The following is a 16,164-nucleotide window of genomic DNA, read 5'->3' on the forward strand; positions in this document are numbered from 1 at the left end:
TTTTGGGCAAATATATATTGGACCTGCTTCTCTGTCCTCCCACTTCCCATACACTCTCATCCCTTTCTATTTATGAGATCACGGTTAAGTTATGTCAACATTTTATATTACTATTGTTTTTTGTCTTATTATCTCTATAAAAAAATCAATATAAAATGTTGACGTAACTTAACCGTGATCGCACAAAATAGGAGGGGATGAGAGTGTATAGGAAGTGGGAGGGCAGAGAAGCCGGGTCTATATATATATTTATACTAAAAGAACCGGTTTTAGAGTAATGCTAGATAAACCAATTTTTTAGTCAATATTTACAAACTATGTGATGCATCATCAATATGAAATAAACATGTTAATTAACATTTAATAATAATTTAATTATTAACAACCACGTCTTATAATGCGATGGAAAAGAAAATGTGTTAAGACGAAATTAAGGATCAAGGTTGCACAACTAGTACTAGCAAATGCATAGTTTAATCTGTGATGACTACCCTCTCAAGTCTCAACATTGAATATGACATATATTCGTTTTCAATCATTCATAAATAGGGAAAATAAAATATCTAAGAGACGTCATCTCAATACATCGCCTTGAAGTAAATTTGTTAAACTTTCCATCAATTCTAAAAGGTGATCGGTGATATTTTTCTTCCATACAAACGATAATGAAGAAAGAGGGAATTCGAGTAAGGATCTCGGGTATAGGTAGATGCTCCTAATAAAGTGAGCTATAAACTCTTTACAAAAGTAACAATGCTTTTAAATTTGGAAAAGGATCCCGTTGGAAAATCCTTTTTCTAGGGATCCTAGAGATTTCGTGATTTTATATTGTGCGGTTAATTTTCGTTAAGTACTATTTATATTTAATTTTAAATTTTAAATTTTAAAATAATTTTTTACTGCACAATACACGATGAACAAGTGAGATCATAAGATCCCCCAAGAAAAGATCCAGCGAAAATGCTTTCCCCTTAAATTTAACGAATCGAGGTGATGTATTTTCCGTCCAAAAAAAAAAAAGGTTGATGTTTCTCTTAACAAATATAGTATAGAGGCTGTCATTAGGCCCAAATTACGGACCACCAACTAACGGTTAAAATTTGGGCGTTCTTTATCGACCCGTTTTAGCTGAATAGGGCTCGATGGGCTTTGTTTGAATTAAAGAAACCAAAAACAAAAAACACAAAAAAATTGAGACCCTGCAACTCTCGCCTGCGCAGCTTTCTGAGTTCTGATTATTTCCCGCCCATCTTTGCCGCTCGTCAACTGAAAAAGAAGAAGATGCCGGCCACCCACTTCGGCGTCAAGTACGCCGTACACATCATCACCTCTCACTTCGGCAATCTCGTCGCTGTATTCTCTCTCTCTCTCTCGCTCTCCAAAGCGGTCACCTTTTTCCCCTATATTTTTTTTCCTAATTTTTCTGTAATTATTAGTGATTAATGTGTTTCCGGATGCAGAAAGTGTGTGAAAGTCTTCTCAAAAGAGGACCCCTAACCCTAAAAATCCTAATTGGGTTCACGGAGCTCACCCCTCAGCAAGTCAAGAACTCCCTCCTTATCCTAATCCAGCACAACTGCGTTCAGCCCTTCTCCGTAGACCAAGCAGGTGCTTCTCTCAAACCCTAACCCTAAAAATCTGACTGTTCTCTGATATTTTTGTGTCCCCTTTTGGGGTTTGATTGATTTGATCAATGTGCATGATAAAGTGTGTGACTTGGTTTGTGAATGTTTGTTGTGAATGTGATTCAGAGGGTCCGAAATTCACTCAGTATGTAGCGCTGTTCGATAACATACTCCATCGAGGGAGGTTTTCCAAATTCATGACGGTTGTTTCGCAGGAGTTTGATAAAGAGGTTAGTTTTTTGCCTCTTTGGGTTTTGACTTTGGTTTGTTGTTTTTATTTTTAAGGGATCAATTCTCAGATACTGCCTTTTGTTCATTTGTCTTGTAGTGTGAACTGGTTATTAAGGATTTGCTTGAGAATGGTAGGCTTACACTAAAACAAATAACTGAAGGTAACCCCATTTCTTGGTGTTTGATTGCATTTTTTATTGACTGTTTTTGCTTGAATTTACAACTAAGTGGGTGCATTGTGATTGAGTGTACGACTAGTATCCGTTCCCTTAAGTTGCTATGTTTTTTGTTTTGTAAATGAAGGGTTTTTGTTTTATTTTTCAAAACAGGAGAATATGCAGTTAAGGATACTGTTGAGAAAAGCTTTCTTAAACTTGTGGACGCTCGTTTTGTGGAACGCTGCCCGGCTCCTGAAGTAGTTCTTGAAGAAGCAAGTAAAGACGCTCCAAAGAAGCGAGGTCCTAAGTTTTCTAAGGTAAAGATACTCCACTCATATGCTACAAAATTAAGAAAAGAGATATTTGGTTAAGCACCTCCTTTAGTTGCACATTTTTTAGTTTGTTTTAAAAAAATTGTGTATATTTATTAAATCATTTTTGGAATTTTAACAGATTGTTGAAGTACCAGAGACAATAGAACAACGTGTTGTAGCAGCAGCAGCACCTTCAGGAGCTATGAGATTTTCAATCCTGACAGATTCTGAAACCGATGCTCATGGGGGTAGTATGAGTACCGGGGACAAGGTTGGTGTAAGTATGGTCATTTGTAGACACCAGGGATAGTTTGTTCTAATATGCGAGTTGTTAAAAGGCTTCTCTATCCAAATGTGCTATTTTCTGAACTTATAGCGCAAGCATGATGCTTTGGAGTTGGATGAAGAATTTGCTAATAATGAAATGGTTCTTTGGCGTGTTAATTTTGAGGAATTCATTCGCTGTCTAAGGCACAAGGTTGGTTTTCTTTCTGCTTTCTATTTGAATTATAATTATCCATTTATACTAATGAGAGCAGTTGTTGTAAAGCCTTATACAAGGATAGGACCGATGAAAATGGTGAAAGGTATAGAAAAGCGAAGCAAGAGGCGAAGAAAGCTGTGAGAGAAGCTAAGTTAGCGGCTTATGACGATATGTATAAGCGACTAGATACCAAAGAAGGAGAGTTGGATATCTATAAACTAGCTAGAGTAAGGGAAAAAAAGACAAGGGACCTAAACCAAGTGAGGTGCATCAAGGATGAGGATGGAAAGGTTCTTGCTACAGAGAACGCGGTTAAAGACAGATGGAAAGGTTATTTTCATAATCTTTTCAATGAAGGACATGAAAGGAGTGCTTCTTTAGGGGAGTTGAGTAACTCAGAAGAGTGTCGAAACTACTCTTTTTATCGTAGAATCCGGAAGGAAGAAGTGGTTGTAGCTTTGAAGAAGATGAAGCATAGAAAAGCAGTAGGCCCAGACGATATACCAATCGAAGTGTGGAAAGTTTTGGGAGAGACAGGTATAACATGGCTCACTGACCTTTTCAATAGGATTTTGAAAACGAAGAAGATGCCAAATGAGTGGCGAACGAGCACTTTGGTGCCTATCTACAAGAATAAGGGCGATGTACAAAATTGCATGAACTATAGGGGTATTAAGCTAATGAGTCATACAATGAAACTCTGGGAGAGAGTCATTGAGCATAGATTGAGGCAAGAGACACGGGTTTCGGACAACCAATTCGGGTTCATGCCAGGGCGCTCAACCATGGAGGCAATCTATCTCTTACGAAGATTGATGGAAAGATATAGAGATGAGAAAAAGGATTTACACATGGTCTTTATAGATTTGGAAAAAGCGTATGATAGGGTCCCAAGAGACATCCTTTGGAGGATTTTAGAGAAGAAAGGAGTACGAGTAGCATATATCCAAGCTATACAGGATATGTATGAAGGAGCAAAGACTGCCGTAAGAACTCATGAAGGACAAACCGAAAGCTTCCCCATAACTGTAGGATTACATCAAGGCTCATCCTTAAGTCCTTACCTTTTTGCGTTGGTAATGGATGAGTTAACAGGACATATTCAAGATGATATTCCTTGGTGTATGCTTTTCGCAGACGATATAGTGTTGATAGATGAAACTCAGGAAGGGGTAAATGCAAAGCTTAACCTTTGGAGAGAAGTGTTGGAATCTAAAGGTCTTCGCTTAAGCCGATCAAAGACAGAATATATGGAGTGCAAGTTCAGTGCAAATGGAGGCCAAAACGAGTTAGGGGTGAGGATCGGAGATCAAGAAATACCAAAGAGCGACCGTTTTCGTTACCTAGGATCTATCTTGCAAAAGAACGGAGAATTAGATGGAGATCTCAACCATAGAATACAAGCTGGATGGATGAAGTGGAAGAGTGCATCCGGCGTGTTGTGTGACCGCCGTATGCCATTGAAGCTCAAGGGAAAATTTTATAGGACGGCAATAAGGCCGGCGATGCTGTATGGCACAGAATGTTGGGCGGTGAAGCATCAACACGTACACAAAATGGGTGTAGCGGAGATGAGGATGCTTCGTTGGATGTGTGGGCACACGAGAAAGGATAAGATTAGGAATGAGGATATCCGGGGTAAAGTAGGAGTAGCCGAAATTGAAGGAAAGATGAGAGAAAATCGGTTACGGTGGTTTGGACATGTGCAAAGAAGGCCTACTGACGCTCCGATTAGAAGATGCGACTATGGGACAGAGGTTCAGGGCCGAAGGGGTAGAGGAAGACCTAGGAAAACTTTGGAAGAGACCCTAAGAAAAGACTTAGAGTACTTGGATCTAACGGAGGACATGACACAGGACAGAACACAATGGCGTTCTAAGATTCATATAGCCGATCCCACTCAGTGACTTGGATTTTCCAAGTCTCCAACCGAGAAGTTTTCCTCACTCGGGAAATTAAGGGAACACTACCTCAACCTACATGCTCCACTCACAAAGCTTCAACATACAAGCTTCAACAAAAGAAAATTCAAAGAACTTAGCGAAGAAGGCTTTGGTGTATTTAACACAATACATTGAAATGAAGGAAAGCTTATTTATTGATATCTCCGATAAGTTACAAATATGTACATATACTTGAGTCAAAATAAACAAACAAGAGGGAGCCTTCACAAAGGTTGCTTAGGAGAAGTCTCAGCAGTCGGTAGAGCCCCAGAAAGAGAAGGCACCGGAGGGGGATCATTCGGAGCCTCAGTACTGGACAGAACCCTAGAAGGAGGAGGCATCAGAGGTTGATCATTTGGAGCTTCATTACGCGGTACAGCCCCAGAAGACGAAGGCAATAAATGCCTTTGGAACAAACCCACAAATCTCTGATGATCAAGTAAAACCTGACCATCAGATTCCTTCATCTGGTCAAGCTTCCTCTTCATGTTTGTAGCATAGTCATGTGCGAGCCGGTGCAACTGTTTATTCTCATGCTTGAGCCCTCTAATCTCCTGTTTGAGACTCATCACTTCAGCCGCCAATGATTCAACTTGGCGGGTTCGAGCAAATAGCCGTTGGGCCATATTTGACACAGAACCTGCACACTGAACACTAAGAGCCAGAGAATCCTTAACAGCCAACTCATCAGACCGTTTGGAAAGTAGTCTGTTATCTTTGGGAGTGAGAAGGTTCCTGGCCACTACCGCAGCGGTCATATCATTCTTCATCACGGAATCCCCAACGGTAAGAGGACCAGTAGGGGAGACGAAGGATGGGCGCCATATGTTGTCTGGAGAAGGCGGGGCTGCCTCTTCAACAAGGTTCAAGTCAAAACGACGGTCGGAGGGGCCAGACATTTTCAAAGGTGTTGAAGAGAGAAGAGGTCGGACAAATCAAGATCTTAGAAGTGCAAGAATGGAGCTTCTACTGGTGGATATTCAAGTGTGCTTTGGAACTTAATGTCAGCCCCTATAAAAATCTGCACTCGATAAAGCTTCAGAAATCGAAGAGGCGCCTACTCAGAAATCGAAGAGGCGTTTACTTTCTCAAAAGCTGGGCTGCTCAGAGACCACGAGGGTCGATCTCAGAAATCGAAGAGTCGTGTGCTTTCTCAAAAGCTGGGCTGCTCAAAGACCACGAAGGCCGATCTCAGAAATCGAAGAGGCTTGCTTTCTCAAAAGCTGGGCTGCTCAGAGACCACGAGGGCCGATCTCAGAAATCGAAGAGGCACCTACTTTTCCAGCCCTGTCAGCACCTGTCACACGCACACTCAGCTTTACGGAAATTATGGGCATTCTGTCGAAGATTTCTGGCGAAGTAGAAAGCACATGAATCGTACTGTTCAATCACCCACTTCCCACACGCAACAGTAGCTCATGGGTACCACATATAACTCTGCCAAAGTTCTCTGACAAAGTTCTCTGACAAAGTTGAGACACGTGAAGCTTGCAGCTCCCACTACATCACTCTGACCAAGAAGGGTAAAAGATTAGCAAAGAAACAACACTAACAAAGTTTAGACACATAAATTTTGAAGGTCTAGCTACCATATTATTACCCACAAGGGTAAAGGAACAGTACCACTGCTGGATAATTGGAAAGTCCTGGTGTGTCAACCTCTGTGCTTCGTGGCAAGGTAGACTAGCAAACATGCCCAACCTTTACTCACATTCGAGAAAACACTCCCAACAAGATTGCTTGCTCCAAAATCGAAGAGGCACCGCCCTCCGAATCTCGAGAGCCAGACTCCTAACATGATTACTTTCTCAAAAATCGAAGAGAGGGTAAAGGAACAGTACCACTGCTGGATAATTGGAAAGTCCCTGTGTGTCAACCTCTATGCTTCGTGGCAAGGTAGACTAGCAAACATGCCCAACCTTTACTCACATTCGAGAAAACACTCCCAACAAGATTGCTTGCTCCAAAATCGAAGAGGCACCGCTCTCCGAATCTTGAGAGCCAGACTCCCAACATGATTACTTTCTCAAAAATCGAAGACACCGCTCTCCGAATCTCGAGAGCCAGACCCCCAGTAGGATTGCTTTCTCAAAAATCGAAGAGGCATCGTTCTCCGAATCTCGAGAGCCAGATCCCCGACAGGATTGCTTGTTCGAAAACCGAAGAGGCACCACTTTCCCAACTTCAAGAGCTGGATCTCCTTGGATAAAGTTTGTCTGTAATCTTCACACGCAACATCAGCTTTCTAGATACCACAGACCACTTTTTCAAAGTGCTCTGACAAAGTTAAAACTTGTGAAGCTGGCAGCTCCCACTACCGTGCTATGACCAAGCAGGGTAAAGGAATAGCATTATTACTTGATGTTAGGGAGACTCCTATATATGTCGACCTCCATCCCCAACGGACATGCAGACCTGCAAAAATGCTCAACCCTTCCTCTTATCTGAGAGGGCACTCCCAACGAAGCCTTTCGAAATATTCAGCTTTCTTTCCCCCCGATAATACCTCTGTAAACAAGCTATACTAGAGCAAGAATATCTCATATCATCAGGGTTAAAAGCAAGAGTATCCCATATCATGCTTTTTCCCTGTCTTTTCCTTTGGCCTTGTTCTTACCTGCAAGACAAGGAGAAAGAGAGCAATCAGTCAGCACTTGGAATCAAGCTTCCAGCCAGGAACTGACTGCCTGGAACCCCTTACCTGATTACTTACCTGGCATTGCTCTCGAGTACTCACCTTCAACATCTTATGCTTCCAGGGAAGATCCCGCATCTGCCTGAGGAACAGATAGGGCAAGTGAGAAGGATACAAGGAAGCATGTGGAGACAAGCGTAACAGCACACGTGCCGATACATCCATTACTCTGTCAAAAGCAAAAGTATCCCATATCAGCAGGGTCGAACGTACTCTAGATTTGATGGACTTGTTTTGACCCTCAAATTCTTCAGTCGGCCTTATCTCTGGAGGAAACCAGAAAACCCTCCAGCCCAGTTCAAGAATAAGCCTGTGGAAAGTTACTTCTTCAAAAGCAAAAGTATCCCATATCATCTCTTCTCATTTTTCTTCTCTTTATCCTTCATGCTGCCTGCAAGATAGGGAGAATGTGAACAATCAGCCAGAGCTCTGATTGCTTACCTTGTCTGTCACCTCTTTCAGCAGATCCCCTAGCTCGGCGACTTGGGGGACTCCTAATACATGGTTTGTATCGCGCTTGACCAAGCCTGAAACTACAAGTAAGCTTCAAGTGACATTGATACATTACCTTGTGCATCTCCACCAGTTACAGATACCACCCCTGGATGGAGGAAGAGTACTTCAAGAGAAGATGCCATATCTACCTATGAGACAGATAAGGAAAGTCAAGACGATACCACACTCCAGTACTTAGAAGTTTCGTGGTTACGAGATCATTCTCCCATAATATTTCTTAATGTCATTTGTACTAAATCATTCACTTGTACTCACTAAAGGAGAGCTTGAACCTATGTACTTGTGTAAACCCTTCACAATTAATGAGAACTCCTCTATTCCGTGGACGTAGCCAATCTGGGTGAACCACGTACATCTTGTGATTGCTTTCCTATCTCTATCCATTTATATACTTATCCACACTAATGACCGGAGCAATCTAGCGAAGATCACAAAAAGTGACCGTTTTCGCTACCTAGGATCTATCTTGCAAGAACGGAGAATTAGATGGAGATCTCAACCATAGAATACAAGCTGGATGGATGAAGTGTAAGAGTGCATCCGGCGTGTTGTGTGACCGTCGTAGGCCACTGAAGCTCAAGGGAAAATTTTATAGGACGGCAATAAGGCCAGCGATGTTTTTATGGCACAGAATGTTGGGCGGTGAAGCATCAACACGTACACAAAATGGGTGTAGCGGAGATGAGGATGCTTCATGGGATGTATGGGCACACGAGAAAGGATAAGATTGGGAATGAGGATATCCGAGGTAAAGTAGGAGTAGCCAAAATTGAAGGAAATATGAGAGAAAATCGGTTTTGGTGGTTTGGACATGTGCAAAGAAGGCCTACTGACGCTCCGGTTCGAAAATGTGACTACGAGACAGAGGTTCAGGGCCGAAGGGGTAGAGGAAGACCTAGGAAAACTTTGGAAGAGACCCTAAGAAAAGACTTGAGTACTTGGATCTAACGGAGGACATGACACAAAACCGAGCCCAATGGCGTTCTAGGATTCATATAGCCGACCCCACTTAGTGGGAAAAGGCTTTGTTGTTGTTGTTGTTGTATACTAATGAGAGCAGTTGGATTTTCTAGTTAAACAATATATGTTGAGAATGTTTTGGCATAATCTGAATTTTGTTTATGCGGATGCTTTGTATGCTCTATTGATACTAACTGGTAGAGATAGTTAGGTTTTTGTTGACTAGCAGGTCAAGAGTGAGTTAAATGTTGCCATGCTTTTTGAAAACTACATGTCAGGTTTGCATTTGAGTTCAAAGTTCAAACTTTTCTCTCTTTTGTAATTGTAAAGTAGCGTTTGGTTCATGGAAATGAACATTGGATTAGACTGAACATCCAAATGGGCATTGCTTGGTTGACAAAAAGGAATTAATTATGTAAAGGGCAATCCTCTGTGGAATGTCCAAATACTACCCGAGTTCTTTCTTTGCACTATTAATTGTGTTCCCATACTCGACCTTTATTTTGTTATGAGATGCATTCCTTTTTATTTTTATTTTACTGCATAGTCTACCTGAAGTGAAAATAAATTTTCATATTGTGGTCTAGGTTTGCGTTGAGAATGTGAGAGCACGTCTGGATGATGGAGCTGCACTTGTCTTAAGGGCAATGCTTAAGTCAACTAGAACTGCAGAAAAGAAAGTAAAGACAGAAAATTCAGGTAAACTGGAAGTTTGGATTATTGTGTGGTGGATTGGTTATTTTCAGTTCAATTTCTATCGGCCAACAAAATGTTGATTCAGAATTAGTGTGCCATTGGTGGTGGTAATGAGTTTAGAAATAACATGAAACCTTAATGATTTCTATAGGCCAAGAAAGCGTTGATTCAGAATTACTTAAAATACAAACAATTCAATGATAGTAATTGGGGAGGAGAATGACCAAGCATGAAAGCTTAATAAATGAAACCAAGGAATAGTTTCATTCATTGTTTTGCTGATTGATTTTACAGTTCCTGTATCATTTAGTACCATTTATGAGGAGGTGATAAACAGTGAAGCTGGTCGTAATTTGACATGTGATCGCGTCAAAGCTTCCCTCAGCCTGTTGTGCGATGAAAGGGATGTAGATGAGGATGAGTTGTATAGTGTTGGTACAATCCGCTTCTTCTCATACAATTGATTTCTGTTTTTTATTTTTTATTTTTTTACTTCTTTCTTATGGATAATATAGTTATAGTTTGTACTGGGTTTTCATTGACACATTTATTTCTTGTACAGACTTGAAGAAAATTCTTGAGCTGGCTCGGAATGATGAGGTTTTTTCTGATATTTTGTTCTTTTAAGATAATATGAAAATTCATTTTTAATCACCAGGACCGATGTCCAAGTACCTTCTCTTTTCTGCAGGTGGAGTCAATTGTTTTGAAAAGATTTGGGAGAGATGCTTATAAAATATTTCGGCTACTGTCCACTTCAAGTCGTGCAATTGAGACGGATAAGGTATTAACATTGTTATGAGTTCCCTTGCTGGGAACTCCGAATGTTTCCTCCATATCATTACAATTTTTTATATATTGCTCTTCTCTGAACTCTGTATGATGAATTATTCAGTTTACTACGATCGTTGGCAAAATGACCATGGAATTTAACGTGTTTGAAGCGAGTCAAGGTTTTTGTTGTTAGAATAGCACATTTGATATTTTGGTTGGTTACTCCAGTACCTTATAGATTTCAGATATGACACTCGTTGAAAAGAAGGAAACTCCCACAATTCTGTATAAGCTGTGGAAGGATGAGTACTTGCTTATGGAGGTAAAGCACTTCCCTTTTTACGTCCCACGCGCACATGCACACTCATTCACAATGTTTCATCTCGTTGCAGAGATTAGCTGTGACGGGAGCCAGACAGGCACAATTCTTGGTGTGGAAGGTAAACAAGCCCATTGTATGGAAACATGTTTTAGACGAGATGTTCCACGCTGCGCTGAATCTGACTCTTCGACTGGCATACGAGGATGAACAAATTAAAGAGGTTCGTGAAAATTTGGAACGTTTAGGTTCTAGTTTGCCCAGTTTTGGAACGGTTCGGGTTCGTAATCTGAACAACGAAGTTGTCTCATATTGCAGGTACAACTTCTCCCGGCGCACAAACGAACGGGGCCATTAGGGAAACAATGGCAACGATTTAGAAATGTGGTTTATGTTATGCACGCAACCCTTTTGAAGATTGATGATGCTATCATGCTCTTCCATGACTTCTGACCCTACACTAATTGTAACTCTTATTATTATTATTTATTAAAATAAAACATGTTCAATTTTTTATGAAAACTTAAGGAGTGTTCCTTGAAAAATCCGTTGGCAGTGTTTCTATAAACAGTTTTAAAAATATTCACGAAACTATTGATATTTCTGTTGAAATATCTGAAAAATCAAGGGTCAATATAAAAATGGATGTGAAATGCAAACTTTATTCTTTATCAGCAAGATATAAGAAAATCAATGAATACCTCAACCCGACTTGCTGCAATTTTCCTAATTTATATTGAAAGCATGTGATATTGGTTATTCATCCATATTTTTGTAAATTTCCATATCGATATTTTCACTTATATACACTGGCCATAAAACATTTTCATGATTCAAAAACATAATCAGAAACGTTTTTAGTTGTCAAAAAACACGTATCCCTTATGGAATTGTGCCAACCATGTCATGTGTAATAAAAATGACAAACCATTTCAAATTGGATCATATAAAAAAGCGAAGTTCGTGTTTCACAACTGAGTCCCAAAATGGTAGGAGCAGATTACCATTTGCAAAAGACAACTAAACTTCACCTATTTTAGCAGACTTACTGCACACTTGGATCTCTCTCACAAAATGTCTATACAAAACCTCTTTTGCCATCAGCATTCTAATGTGTAGCCTTTTCCCTAATAAGATGCAAAAGCAACCGGTTTTACTGCCGGCTTCTCACTCACACTGCTACGGACGATGTACAATCAGAAAACTCGGTCGTTATAGCCAGATTAGCGTCTCCCAATCGATCGTTGCCGCTTCGATATGCCTCCTTGGTCACCCCATAATAGACTGGTTTAGTGCTGCCTGCGGAAAATGTGATGAAGTTCCAACCAAAAGCTGAACCACCCACAATGTAGCTTCCCTGTAGTTTGAAATCAACTGGTTTCTTATTTGCGCTGAGAAGAGCCGGTCGAGTACTGTTACCTTGCACAGAATTTTGAACTGAGCACCTTGGTTGAAGCAGCTGCGGCCCTTTCCCATCTTGGTTTTCTTTCGCAGGCACGCTGTCACGTGACGGATGCTGATGTTCTGGCACAAACTTCCTCTGTGTGCCGGTATCCTTGGCCATCTGTTTGTGTAGCTCCATCAAAAGCTTCAGTTCTGCAAGTTGCATGTTTACATGGTTTTGTCAAACATGCATCCGAAACTTCCAAAAGAAATCGATCAACCCATGAAACACTGAATGAAATCGATCAACCTATCGTGCTTTCGCGCGAGCATAGCCACAATGCTAAATGCTTCAAGTTCAAACTATCCGGGTAATTACAAGTGGAGTTTCAGATGAAGGAACACTGCTTATACGAGAAACCTCGACGAAAAGTGAGTCCAAGCACAGAATGTAGGCCAAGTACTCCATGAACATATATGGAATGCAATTATATATTTATAAAAACTCACCCTTTCGAATTTCATCAGCCGCTTTACAATTCCGAAAATCCGGTGTTCGAAGAATCTGCATACAGATAAAAAATTGATCTTCCACAACATTAGTGATCCAAACATAAACAGAGAAAATCTGGAGTGGAGTTCAATCAAAATATTATACAAAACCCTCAAACATTTCTACTATTCTCTCTCTCTCTCTCTCTCTCCTCTTTTAGCGAACAAATTGTGGGCAAGAAATTGCCTAAACTTCCAAAAGAAGCAAAACCCATGAAGCAAATCAATGCATTAATTTTCTAATTCAAGAAAATCACATGATTAACAGATACCAAATGCCAAAAACACATCACACACCAACCCCACAAAGCCAAAAACCCACAAAAATATAAAAATATAAAAAAAATGTAACAGAGACCCATTAAAGCAAATACCAAAACTTGATATAAAAAACAAGAACTTTAATACATAAACTTTGTTACCTCAATAAATCGGGGACGAAGCCGATGAACGAGAGCGCAAATTTTGAAATGTGGGGAGTGATGGTGGTGGTGGTGGTGGTGGAGGTGGAGGTCCATGTTGAAATTGGTGATGGGCTTTCGTTTCTTGCGGCGAGGAGGAAGAGAGGAAGTGGTGGTGGATTTGGGTTTGGGTTTTTGTTGGGCGGAGCTCGGTGGTCGCGGGGCGCCATGTGGCCTTGCTGTTACGTGTCCCTTTGCGATTTCAACACCTTTTGGTTTTGCTACTTCCATGGATTTCTTTTCTTTCCACTCGAGATTGACGAAAGCGGTGACCCTTTCCGCAAGGTGTCGAAAAGAAAAGTGTCCTATAATTCTCATATCTTAGTTATTCACTTCGGGTAGAAATCATTTAAAATTAAATATATATAGTAATTAATAAAAATTAACCGTATTATATACGATAAAAGCATTATATACTATAAAGAGTTAGAGTGTGAGAATCTCTAACATGAACAAAGAGAATCCTCATCCGTTGTAATATTGTTGTCGTACGACAGAATTGGTTGGGCCATACGGCTGAAAGCCTGAAAATATATGAGTGCTATACCATGGGCTTTCTTATGTCCCCAAATATCGGAGAAAGCATTGGCCCATATAATGGAGAAGACTTTTCAGTTTTTTCAAAACACGCTTTTGTACATTACGTGTTATAATATAAATAGGGGTGTGCTATCCACACACCCTAAATTACTTCTCACACACCCTTTTTAATTTTTGTCCGTTGATATTCTTCCATTCATCCGATCCGACGGCCGAAAATTAGAAGGGTGTGTGAGAAGTAAAATGGGGTGTGTGGATATCACACCCCTATAAATAATTGGAAAGATAAAAATTTCAACCACTTGTATTATAATATTTTTGGTATACCGAGTTGTGTGCCTTGCACCCTGAAAAATTCCTCCATATTATGGTCCTCTCTTTTTGTTCTTTTGTTTCATAATTGGATTGAGATGAAATTAAATTATGGATGTATCATAATTCTAACTAAATACTCGATAGTATGAGGAGTTTTTTGGTGTAACTGTCACGATATCATTTAATATTATCAATCAATTCATGATATAACACGTCTTTTTGTTTATTGATTTTACACCTATAGTATGAGAATTTTTTCGGTATAAGTGTCACGATATCATTTAATATTATTAATCAATTCATGATAAAACATGTTTGTTTATTGATATAATTCATCTCCTAAAATACTTTTTGAATCATAAGTATTTTTCTCAATAAGCATTTCCAAGCTTGTGTCAATACAAAATTTGTACTTATAGAATATCGAGTCAATCCAAGTTGCTTCGCTCCTATTTATATATTTGCACGAGTGCTTTCTCCTGATCCTCGCAAAGCAAAGAACCTTATTAGTTTGAGGTTGCTTTTTAGTGTTACTATGAAACTAGCTATGGCTTTTTCCTTACCAGTTATTAGGCAATCTCCAACTAAAGGGTTCAGATGGTCGAAAATAGCTCTAAAACCGTCTCCAATCAAGAGCTAGGCCTAATGACTCATGGGCCCCATTGGACAAAAAAGAGCCATAGGGCCAGGGCCGGGCTAAAATTTTTGAATCTTGTTATCTTTTTTTTTTGGCCAAAAATTTAAAAAGAATATTTAATTAAGGCCCAAAAAGATGATTGGTTCTATGTGGGCATGTTGCTTTTATAAGCATGTTTGATTACTTAAACCTCTCCCACAGCCGATGTGGGACAAATATAATGGGTGTAGCACATGCAAGCTCAATTCTCCCCCAATGTGGGACAAATATAATGGGTGCCCCAAATATAAGCTTCCTATTAGAGATGGTAAATGTGCATTTATACATGCATGTAACTATCTCAAACTAAGTTGTACTAGTAATTGGACATTTAAATTAAAAAATAATTTAACATACAACTGCTAACCGTTGCAAGTAAATATGAAAGCGGCGCCAATTATGTCACAGCCCGTCCCGGGATTTTCTTATTAAGGACGTGAAATGACGGATTTACCCTTAGCGGGTATTAAGGTATGTGTGTGACATTATTTGGTTTAACCTTAGATATGTTTTGGAAGAAAATAAATAAGATGAGTTGGATTATTAAATTTGGTTTTTGTTAATTTTGGTTAGGGATTTAGATGATGGATGGTGTGGATTGAAAGGGGCCATCTAAACCCTTACCCTCTCTCTATCCCGTAGCTCTCTCTCTCTCCTCCATCTCGACACTCTCTCTCTCACACCCATATTGTACGGCCTCACCCAAAACCCCCCAAAACTCAGTGGATCGAAGTAAACAAGGTAAGAATCTTCATCCTCGTGATGTTTTGAGTTAATTGGTGCTAGTTTTAGGGCGTGGAACCTTCGATTTCACGTGAACCCGAACCCCCCATTTTTGGTCACTGTTCATGCACACGTGAAATGTTGTGTTTCAGGGAATTCTAAGCTTATAGTGAGCTTAGTGAGGTCCCAAGGAAGCTCGGAGTGTTTCGTTTGAAGGATTTGGACGTCGGGATCACGAGGGTTGAGTTTGGCCGGTTTTGCTTGGATTTTTCCGGTGAGATTTAGTTGTTTTTGGAGCTTAAAAATAGTGTATCGTGATTCTACATGTTTGGGGCTTCATTTTGGTATAAAATACGAAGAAAATGGTTGAGAAACGAAGAAGAACAAGGCGTTTAAAGTTTGGCCGGAAACCGGCCGCCGGAAAAACCACTCCGGCGAACCAAGGTTGGGGATGATGCGCGTGGGGGCACGTGTCCCCGTGCCTGTCCTGGCACGTGGGGGCACGTGCGGCCTCCAAAAATTTATTTAAAAATTTGTCGACGTCCGTGACGTCGAGTAGGTCGATGTGGTATATTCATATACCTAAATTGAGCATCGTATGAGAAGTTATTTTGAATTGTTGGTTATGTGTTTAAATTAACGTTTTTATAGTTGTTTCGCATATAGGTGACACTTATCTCGAGGACGAGCGCATCCAGGGACGTCACGGGGGTTACGACCCATCGACTTATCAGTGAGTGGGTAGTTTTGTTTTCGTATTACCTATATACAACTGTTTTTCCCAGAAAATGCGTTTATA

General features: G+C 40.2%; 2 protein-coding genes across 3 annotated transcripts; one reads left to right on the forward strand and one right to left on the reverse strand.

Moving 5' to 3' along the window:
* The first annotated feature begins 1,174 nt into the window (after positions 1-1,174).
* LOC126616056 (uncharacterized) lies at positions 1,175-11,338 on the forward strand. Of its 2 annotated transcripts, none has more exons than XM_050284019.1 (14): positions 1,175-1,353; positions 1,461-1,608; positions 1,752-1,855; positions 1,954-2,017; positions 2,186-2,331; positions 2,468-2,605; positions 2,705-2,806; positions 9,514-9,625; positions 9,917-10,057; positions 10,185-10,222; positions 10,314-10,406; positions 10,635-10,718; positions 10,789-10,938; positions 11,034-11,338. In XM_050284019.1, the coding sequence occupies exons 1-14, from the start codon at positions 1,282-1,284 to the stop codon at positions 11,166-11,168; spliced, it is 1,527 nt and encodes a 508-aa protein (XP_050139976.1). In that variant the 5' UTR covers positions 1,175-1,281; the 3' UTR covers positions 11,169-11,338. The 2 variants fall into 2 exon arrangements, with proteins under 2 accessions (XP_050139976.1, XP_050139984.1); XM_050284027.1 differs by having other exon boundaries at positions 2,468-2,599.
* A 286-nt stretch (positions 11,339-11,624) lies between these two features.
* LOC126616071 (uncharacterized) lies at positions 11,625-13,426 on the reverse strand. Its single transcript, XM_050284038.1, has 3 exons — positions 13,073-13,426; positions 12,609-12,663; positions 11,625-12,311 (listed from the first exon to the last, which is right to left on the reverse strand). The coding sequence occupies exons 1-3, from the start codon at positions 13,340-13,342 to the stop codon at positions 11,887-11,889; spliced, it is 750 nt and encodes a 249-aa protein (XP_050139995.1). The 5' UTR covers positions 13,343-13,426; the 3' UTR covers positions 11,625-11,886.
* Positions 13,427-16,164: the final 2,738 nt, after the last annotated feature.

The sequence above is a fragment of the Malus sylvestris genome, chromosome 1 (genome assembly GCF_916048215.2).
Source record: "Malus sylvestris chromosome 1, drMalSylv7.2, whole genome shotgun sequence".
In the NCBI taxonomy this organism is placed as follows: domain Eukaryota; kingdom Viridiplantae; phylum Streptophyta; class Magnoliopsida; order Rosales; family Rosaceae; genus Malus; species Malus sylvestris.